We start from the raw sequence: 10,937 nt of genomic DNA, 5'->3' as shown, positions 1-10,937 counted from the left end.
AGGGACATGGGCAGACTGCAGCATGAAAGAATAAAAAGTACAGGCAAGGCGCAGTTATGCTGGGCTCCACCCACCCCACTAAAGATGTTTTTCATCCTGAATCCATAGAAACCTACTGAAATACTTAAACAAGGAGAGACATCATAAGACTTACATTTTTTAAAAGATTTTATTTATTTATTTGTCTGTCGGGGGGGGGGGAGAACACAAGCAGGTAGAGCAGGAGGCAGAGACAGAGAGAGAAGCAGGCTCCCTGCTGAGCAAGGAGCCTGATGCGGGACTCAATCCCAGGACCCGGGATCATGACCTGAGCCGAAGGCAGCCTCTTAACCGACTGAGCCACCCAGGCATCCCTAGATTTACATTTCACTTATTTCCTGTCCCTGTTGATTGTGGTGAAATCTTGGCAACAACTTTGACACCAGGAAAGCATGATTTCCAGTATCAGTCCTACCAGCTGCCATGAGCTTGAAGCTGGTACTACCAGAGTGGCTGCTATTTAGAGTAGAGTGAACAAAGGAAACAGAACAAAAAGTATAATGTGAGTGAATATTTGAAACTAAAGAGAGAGAAGAAGCCACATCAAGGAAGGTAGGAAATGCAGAGACAGAGAAAAAGATTGAAGGTGCTGCAGATGGGAGAGAATGCCGGTCACAGAGAGAGAGACACACAGGGGATACACACACGAAGAACACCTCCCCACTGCCTTTGGCTGGGACACAAGAGAGGCTGATTGTGAGTTCTTGGAACCAACAAGGCTTAAAGGTGCTGCCTCCTCCTAGAGAGAAGGCAGGCAAACAACCTAGGGGCAGATGGTGGAGTGGAAACAAAGATCTGAAGAATGCTTGGGGTACACAGTGGGGAGATTATCCCCTCTTCGTGGAGCTCTTCCCTGAGATGCGGTTTTGAGGAAGATGATTCTCCAAGAACAAAGGAGGCAGCCAGCCCCATTTCACTCCCCCATCCCTCAGCATAAACACAGAACCACTCGTCTATGGTAAACAACACAGAGCCATGGACACCGGCTGCCTAACCTGCTTATACCAAGTCCCACGCTCCTGTGCTCTGGTGGTACTGCCTTTCTCTGTAAAGCTTGTCTGAATCCCACAGAAGCAGGCCCTTTCCCCAGAATACCAGCACAAACCACTGCCCACATCATGTCTCCTAATCAGAGAGTTCTACAGGGCCCCAGTTCGAGTGGAAATAGTATCAGGTCTCATTTAACAAGCAGACCAGAGCACACCTAGTTAAAACTCACCATCTTCTGGCCAAGGACCAAACACTGGCCACTCCAGGCAAGGAGAACTGCAGATAACTGGCCCAAAGGAAAAAAGCAACCAAAACACAACACCAGAGTGCACGTAGCACAAACTAGAGCCATTCCCTGAAGTTCCAGGCCCTGGACACCATATGACCTCTTCTTTGTAAAGCCATTACTCTCAGGAAAAGAAAACATCATGAGCTTTTCTAACACAGAGAAAAAGACAGAGACTTGGACAAAATGCCAAGATAGAGGAATTCATCCCAAATGAAAGAACAAGATAAGGTCACAGCCACAGATCTAAGAAAAACAGATATAAGTAACATACCTTATGGAGAATTTAAAGGAATAATCATGAGGATACTCTCTGAGTTTGAGAAAAGCTTGAAGACATCAGGGAGGCCCTTACAACAGAGATAAAAGAGTTTTAAAAAATCAGTCAGAGATGAAGAATGTAGTAACTGAGACTGGAAACAGACTATGTGATGACCACAAGGACAGAAGAATCAGAGGAACGAATAAATAATATAGAGGATAAAATAATGGAAAATTAATGAAGAATTATTATGGAACACAAGAATAGACTTAGCTAACTCAATGACTCCATCAAACATAATAACATTCATATTATAGGAGTCACAGAAAAAGGAGAGTAAAGGGCGCAAAAAATTAATTTGAGGAAATCGTAGCTGAAAACTTCTCTAATCTGGTGAGAAAACACATACAGATCCAGGAGCGCAGAGAACTCCCATCAAAATCAGTAGCTCAACCCCAAGACATATTATAATTAAATTTGCAAAATATAGTGATAAAGAAAAAAATCTTAAAAGCAGCAAGACAAAAGAATTCCCTAACTTACAAGGGAAAATCCACTAAGCTAGCTGTAGATCTCTCACAAGAAACTTGGCAAGCCAGAAGGGACTGGCATATTATATTCAGGATGAATGGGAAAAATATGCAGCCAAAAACATTTTATCCAAGAAGGTTATCATTCAGAATAGAAGGAAGGATAAAGAGTTTCCAAGACAAACAAAAACTGAAGGAGTTAATGACCACTAAACCAGCCCTGCAAGAAGTAATAAAGGGAAACTCTGAGTCGGAAAGAAAGACCAATAGCAACAAAGACTAGAGAGAAACAGATAAAATTTCCAGAAGCAGTGACTTTACAAGTAATACAATGGCACTAAATTCTTATCTATCAATAATTACTCTGAATTTAAATGGACTAAATACTCCAGATAAAAGACATAGGGTGTCAGAATGGATATAAAAACAAGACCCCTCCATCTCTGCCTACAAGAAACTCATTTTAGACCTAAAGACACCCAAAGATTGAAAGTCAGGGGGCAGAGAAACATCCATCATACAAATGACCATCAAAAGAAAGCCAGAGTAACAATATTTTTATCAGACAAACTAGACTATAAACCAAAGACTACAACAAAAGTTGAAGAAGGGCACTATATAATAATAAAGAGGACAATCCAACAAGAAGATTTAACAATTGTACCTATTTATGTGCCCAACATAGGAGCATCAAAATATATAAAATAATTAATAACAAGCATGAAGGAACTCATTGGAAACAATACAATTAGTGTTGGGAATTTTACACTTCACTTATATCAATGGACAGACCATCAAAACAGAAAACCAGCAAGGAAACAGTGGCTTTGAATGACACATTGGGCCAGATAGACCTAACAAATATATGCAGAACATTTCATCCTAAAGCAGCAGAACACACATTCTTTTTACATGTACATAGAATATTCTCCAGAATAGATCACATATAGGTCACAAATCAGGCCTCATAAGTACAAAAAGATTGATATCATACCATGCATATTTTCTTTAAAAAAAAAAAGATTTTTAAAAATTTATTTGAGAGAGAGAGAGAGAACAAGCAGACCCTGCCCTGAGTACAGAGCCCAACATGGGATTCCATCTCATGACACTGAGATCGCCACCTGCGCAAAAACCAAGAGCTGGGCACTTAACTGATTATTCCACCCAGGTGCCCAATACCATGCATATTTTCTGAACACAATGCTGTGAAACTTGAAGTCAACCACAGGAAAAAATTTGGAAAGACCACAAATACATGGAGGTTAAACAACATACTGCTAAACAATAAATGGGTCAACCAGGAAATCAAAGAAGAAATTTTAAAAAACACATGGAAACAAATGAAAATGAAAACACAATGGTACAAAATCTATGGGATGCAGGAAAACTGGTCGTAAGAGGGAAGTACGTAGCAACAAAGGCCTACCTCAAGAAGCAAGAAAAATCTCAAATAACCTAATCTTACACCTAAAGGAGCTAGAAAATTAGCAACAAACAAAGCCTAAAGCCAGCAGAAGGGAAATTATAAAGATTAGAGCAGAAATAAATAATATAGGAACTAAAAACAAAACAAAACAAAACAAAAACCCAATCCATGAAACTGGGCATTGGTTCTTTGAAAAAAATTAATAAAATTATCAAAGAGGTTACTGCCTATGTTCTCCTCGAGGATTCTGATGGATTCCTGTCTCATGTTGAGGTCTTTTATCCATTTCGAGTTTATCTTTGTGTACGGTGTAAGAGAATGGTCGAGTTTCATTCTTCTACATATAGCTGTCCAGTTTTCCCAGCACCATTTATTGAAGAGACTGTCTTTTTTCCACTGGATATTTTTTCCTGTTTTGTCGAAGATTATTTGACCATAGAGTTGAGGGTCCATATCTGGGCTCTCTACTCTGTTCCACTGGTCCATGTGTCTGTTTTTATGACAGTACCATGCTGTCTTGGTGATCACAGCTTTGTAGTAAAGCTTGAAACCAGGTAACGTGATGCCGCCAGTTTTATTTTTGTTTTTCAACATTTCCTTAGCAATTCGGGGTCTCTTCTGATTCCATACAAATTTTAGGATTATTTTCTCCAGCTCTTTGAAAAATACCGGTGGAATTTTGATCGGAATGGCATTAAAAGTATAGATTGCTCTGGGCAGTATAGACATTTTAACAATGTTTATTCTTCCGGTCCAAGAGCATGGAATGGTCTTCCATCTTTTTGTGTCTTCTTCAATTTCTTTTAGAAGTGTTCTGTAGTTCCTCGAGTACAGATCCTTAACCTCTTTGGTTAGGTTTATTCCGAGATATCTTATGGTTCTTGGTGCTATAGTAAATGGAATCGATTCTCTAATTTGCCTTTCTGTATCAGCCACAGCAACTTCTTTCAAGATATGTCTCCAAAGGCGAAGGAAACAAAAGCAAAAATGAACTTTTGGGACTTCATCAAGATCAAAAGCTTCTGCACAGCAAAAGAAACAGTCAATAAAACAAAGAGGCAACCCATGGAATGGGAGAAGATATTTGCAAATGACAGTACAGACAAAAGGTTGATATCCAGGATCTATAAAGAACTCCTCAAACTCAACACACACAAAACAGACAATCATATTTAAAAATGGGCAGAAGATATGAACAGACACTTCTCCAATGAAGACATACAAATGGCTATCAGACACATGAAAAAATGTTCATCATCACTAGCCATCAGGGAGATTCAAATCAAAACCACATTGAGATACCACCTCACACCAGTTAGAATGGACAAAATTAGCAAGACAAGAAACAACGTGTGTTGGAGAGGATGTGGAGAAAGGGGAACCTTCTTACACTGTTGGTGGGAATGCAAACTGGTGCAGCCCCTTTGGAGAACAGTGTGGAGATTCCTCAAGAAGTTAAAAATAGAGCTTCCCTATGACCCTGCAATTGCACTACTGGGTATTTACCCCAAAGATACAGATGTAGTGAAAAGAAGGGCCATCTGTACCCCAATGTTTATAGCAGCAATGGCCACAGTCGCCAAACTGTGGAAAGAACCAAGATGCCCTTCAATGGACGAATGGATAAGGAAGATGTGGTCCATATACACTATGGAGTATTATGCCTCCATCAGAAAGGACGAATACCCAACTTTTGTAGCAACATGGACAGGACTGGAAGAGATTATGCTGAGTGAAATAAGTCAAGCAGAGAGAGTCAAGTATCATATGGTTTCACTTATTTGTGGAGCATAACAAATAATATAGAGAACAAGGGTAGATGGAGAGGAGAAGGGAGTTGAGGGAAATTGGAAGAGGAGGTGAACCATGAGAGACTATGGACTCTGAAAAACAACCTGAGGGTTTTGAAGGGGCAGGGGGTGGGAGGTTGGGGGAACCAGGTGGTGGGTATTAGGGAGGGCACAGATTGCATGGAGCACTGGGTGTGGTGAAAAAACAATGAATACTGTTATGCTGAAAATAAATAAAAAATTTAAAAAAAATAAAATTGATAAACTCTTAGCCAAACTTATCAAAAAGAAAAGAGAAAGGATCCAAATAATTAAAACCACCAATGAAAAAGGAGAAATAACAACCAACACCACAGAAAGACGAACAATTATAAGAGAATATTATGAAAAACTATATGCCAACAAACTGGATGAAGAAGAAATGGATAAACTCCTACAAGCATATAAATCACCAAAACTGAAACAGGAGAACATAGAAAACTTGAACAGACTGATAAGCAGCAATGAAATTGAATCAGTAGTAAAAAAAAAAATCTCCCAACAAATGAAAGTCCAGGGCCAGAGGTTTCATAGGTAATTCTACCAGACATTTAAAGAAGAGTTAAATACCTATTCTTCTCAAACTATCCCAAAAATAGAAAAGGGAGGGAAACTTCCAAATTCATTCTCTGAGGCCAGCATTACCTTGATACCAAAACAGGTAAAAACTGTAGTAAGTAAGAGAACTATAAGCCAATATCCCTGATGAACCTGGATGCAAAATTTCTCAGTAAAATATTAGTAAACTGATTCCAATGACACATTTTTTAAAAATCACACACCAGGAACAAGTGGGATTTATTCTTTGGCTGCATGGTGGTTCAATAATCACAAATCAACCAACATGATATATCACATTAATAAAAGACAAGAACCATATGATCTTTTCAATAGATGTAGTAAAAGTATCTGACAAAGTACAACTTCCATTCATAATAGACACCCTCAACAAAGTAGGGGTAGAGGGAACATACCTCAACATAATAAAGGCTGTCTATGAAAAACCCACACCCAGCATCATCCTCAAAGGGGAAAAACTGAAAGCTTTTCTTCTACTATCAGGAACAAGACAGGGATGTCCACTTTTACCACTGGTATTTAACATAGTACTGGAAGTCCTAACCTCAGTAATCAGAAAACACAAAGAAATAAAAGGCATGCAGATCGACAGGGTAGAAGTCAAACTTTCCCTGTCTGCAGATGACATGACACTCTATATAGAAAACCCAAAGACTCCACCAGAAAAGTTGCTAGAACTGATACACAGATTCAGTAAAGTCACAGGATATAAATCCAATGTATAGAAATCTGTTGCCTTTCTATACACCCATAATGAAGCAGCAGAAAGAGATATCAAGTAATCAATTCTATTTACAATTGTACCAAAAACCATAAAGTACCTAGGAATAAATGATCTGTATTCTGAAAACTACAGAACACTTAACAAAAGAAATTGAAGAGGACACAAAGAAATGGAAAAACATTTCATGCTCATGGATTAGAAGAACAAATCTTGTTAAAATGTCCATATTACCCAAAGCAATCTACAGATTTAATGCAATCCCTGTCAAAATGCCAGCAACATTTTTCACAGAGCTAGAACAAACAATCCTAAAATTTGTATGGAACCACAAAACACCCCAAATAGCCAAAGCAACATTGAAAAGGAGAAACAAAGCTGGAGACATCACAGTTCCAGATTTTAATCTATATTACATAGCTGTAGTGATCAAGACGGTATGGCACTGGCACAAAAGTAGACACATAGATCAACAGAGCAGAATTGAAAATTCAGAAATGAATCCACAACTATATGGCCAATTAATCTTGGACAAAGTAGGAAAGAATATCCAGTGGAAAAAAGAGGGTGTCTTCAACAAATGGTGCAGGGAAAACGGGTCAGCAACATGCAGAACAATGAAACTGGACCACTTTCCTATACCATACAGAAAAGTAAACTCAGAATGGATTAAAAACCTATGTGAAACAAACAAACAAACAAAAAAAACCACTGAAATCCAAGAGGAGGATATAAACAGTAATGACCTCTTTGACATTGGCTATAGCAACTTCTAACTAGATATGTCTCCCGAGGCAAGGGAAACAAAAGAGAAAGTGAACTATTGGGACTCTATCAAAATAAGAAGCTTCTGCAAAACAAATGAAACAATCAACAAAACAAAAAGACAACCTACTGAAAGGGAGAAGATATTTGAAAATGACATATCTAATGAAGGTGTTAGTATCAAAAATAGAGAAATAATTTATATAACTCAACACCAAAAAAACCCATACTAATCAGTTAAAAAAAATGGACAGAAGACATGAACAGATATTTTTCCAAAGAAGACATCCAGATGGCCATCAGATACATGAAAAGATGCTCAACATCACTTATAGTCAGAGAAATGCAAATCAAAACTACAATGAGATATCACTTCACACCAGTCAGAATGGCTAAAATTTACACCACAAGAAACAATAGCTGTTGGTGAGGAATTGTGGAAAGGGGAATCCTCTTAAACTCTTGGTGAGAATGCATTCTGAAATAGCCATTCTGGAAAACAGTATGAAGTTTCTTCAAAAAGTTAAAAATGAAACTACCTTACAATCCAGCAACTGAACTACTAGGTATTTACCCAAATGATACAAGAATACTGATTCGAAGGGGCACATGCACCCCGATGTTTGTAGCAGCATTATCAGCCATAGCCAAATTATGGAAAGAGCCCAGATGTCCATCAACTGATGAATGCATAAAGAAGATGTATTATATTTATGTGATGGAATATTGCTCAGCTATCAAAAAGAACAACAGCTTGCCATCTGCAATGATGTGGATGGAGCTAGAGAATATTATGCAAAGCAAAATAAGACAGAGAAAGACAAAAACCATATAATTTCAGTCACATGTGGAAGTTAATAAACAAAACAAATGATGGGGCGGGGTGGGGGAAGAGAGAGGCAAACCAGGTAACAGACTCTTAACTATAGAGAACAAATTGATAGACACCACAGGGGAGATGGGTGGGGGAATGGATGAAATAGGTGATGAGGATTAAGGAGGGCACTTGTCCTATTGGGCACTGGGTATTGCATGTAAGTGATGAATCACTATGTTGTATACCTGAAGCTAATATTACACTGTGTGATAGCTAACTAAATTTAAATAAAAACCTGAAAAAAAGAGAAAGTGAGTATTTGGCTTGGGATTTAGACTTTCAGGGATTTTTTTTTTCTCCTGGATGGCCTTATTTAGTTGATCCCCCTAAGGACTATGAGTAGGAAATTTCTGGACAAACACTAATGAAAGGATTTCCAAGTGTCTGTTTAGTGCCCTACTGTAAAGAAGATTACCCCTCATTTAAATATTATTCAAACTGGTTTTGGCCATTTGATACCAGAATTTCTTTTTGTGAAAATCCAATCAGTTTTGCATCTCTACTTCTCATTTTTGGTAGAGGCAGTATTAACTAAAAAATTGTTTTTTCCACAGCTGAATGATAATAGGAATAGTGTTTTCCCCCTTTATTACCATCCATGGAACAGAAACTAAGGGCAATAGGAGCTCATGTGATATAGATTCAATAAAGGGGCCCCTCCATCTATGAATACCAACAATAAAATGGCAAGCAACCATTAAATGTTCCAAATGTTGCAAGAAGAGAAATTATTCCAGGGAATATCACACAGTTAGTGATGTGACTCAGGACCACAGAAAATATGCATAGATAGTTCATAATCACTTGGTTTCCCACAATAAGAAAAAGGAATCATCCAATGTTTATAAACAAAGTGTCTGGGGGCATGTTGGGCCTACAGAGGAAAGTTTAACAAAAGTCTCTAAAAACAGTGGTCTATGAAGTGAAAAGAGATAACTAGTAGTATGAACTGAGACTTCAGGGAAGTTCTCATGTAGTTCTTTGCTCACCATCATTGGGTGAATATCTGGAAATAAACCAAGAGAACTCCTGTTTTAAATAATAATCTGTGTGAATCCATGAAGTAGAACCAGTTTGGTCTCCTCAGAATAACTATTTTTCCCTAGTCATTCACGGAAAAGATTTCCACTCCAGAAAGAAAAGTCTCATCTACATACTGGTATCTTGAAGCTCTACCCAATTAGTGCAGCAGAGTTAGTGCATTCAGGTCACCCTGAAAAGTAACAATGACTTTGAAAAGCGGTTCTACCATAGGTACTAAAACTTGTAAGCATACATGCCTTTCCTTCCATCAGACCGACATTGATGAATTTATCAGAAATAAAACATCAGTTGTTATCAATGTATGGAACTAGGTGTTTATTGAAGTTTTGTCTTTATAATGACAATCCCATAATGACCTAGATGATCATAGTAGAGGAACAAATCAAGTGCTGTATATTATATAAAAAAAGGAATGACAGCAGTACACTATCAAAAATATGGATCCTTAATATATTATTGACCTTGGAAAAATAATAAGTGAAGCATGATCATACCAAGGAATGTAGAATGTTTAGCCATTTGATAAATTTAAGTAGAGTTCATCCAGTGACCAAATGTCACATGGCTTCTCAGCACAATCAAAATGGGTATGAATCCACTTTTCTTCGCCACAGTTTCATCAAAGCTTTTTTCATCTCACTGTTTCTCAAGCTGTAGATCAGTGGATTCAGCAGAGGTGTAAGAAGTGAGTAAGACAATGACATCAGCTTCTTGGTTTCTGGGGAGTAGCTAGATTTCGGTTGTAAATAAGTCATATTGGCTGTGCCATAGAAGAGGGTCACAGACGTGAGATGGGAGGCACAGGTGGAAAAGGCCTTTTGCCTCCCAGTGTCTGATGGCATCTTCAGGATGGCAAAGAGAATCCGAATGTAAGATAAGAGAATCAACACAAAAGGAACCATGACAATCAAAACAGTGCCAGTGAATGCATAGATTTCAAACAGAAAGGTATCTGCACATGCAAGTTCTAGCACTGGGGGAGTCTCACAGAAGAGATGATTGATTTCATTGGGGCCACAGAAGGGAAAACTGAAAACCCATGATGTTTGTACAGTAGCCACCATGATCCCTGAGACCCAGGAGAATATTATTAGTTTCATGAAAACCCTTTTGTTCATAATCATTGGGTAGTTCAGAGGATGACAGATTGCAGCAAATCGGTCATACGCCATCGCCCCCAGGAGAAAACATTCAGTGCCACCAAAAAAAAGAATGAAATACATCTGTGCAAAACAGCTTATAAATGAAATCGATGTTTTCTCAGTGGAAAGGACCACCAGCATTTCAGGCATAATGACTGCACTGAAACTCACATCCACCACAGACAAGTTCTGGAGGAACAGGTACATGGGCACGTGGAGGCTCTGTTCCAAGGAGATGATGACTATAATGATGACATTTCCCAACAAAGTCACCAGGTAGACAACCAAGAAAACCCCAAAGAGCTGCTCTTGGAGTTCAGGAAAGTTAGAAAAGCCCAGGAGGATGAATTCAGCCACAGAGCTTTGATTTTGCCTTTTCATTTCAGTGGTGGAGAGTATTTTGTTTTTAGGGACATTGTATACAAATTATGAAGTCACAGTCCA

The 10,937-nt window shown here is 38.5% G+C and overlaps 1 protein-coding gene across 1 annotated transcript; it reads right to left on the bottom strand.

The window, feature by feature from the left end:
- Window positions 1–9,929: 9,929 nt before the first annotated feature.
- LOC308350993 (olfactory receptor 10A3) lies at window positions 9,930–10,937 on the bottom strand (the record flags this gene model as incomplete). The annotated part of the gene is made up of 1 exon (XM_080816440.1): window positions 9,930–10,937. The coding sequence occupies exon 1, from the start codon at window positions 10,872–10,874 to the stop codon at window positions 9,930–9,932; it is 945 nt and encodes a 314-aa protein (XP_080672566.1). The 5' UTR covers window positions 10,875–10,937.

Source organism: Martes martes (genome assembly GCF_963455335.1).
Source record: "Martes martes genome assembly, chromosome: 10".
NCBI classification, from domain to species: domain Eukaryota; kingdom Metazoa; phylum Chordata; class Mammalia; order Carnivora; family Mustelidae; genus Martes; species Martes martes.
Note: the sequence above shows the minus strand (reverse complement) of the source record. Positions and strands in the feature narration are given on the sequence as shown.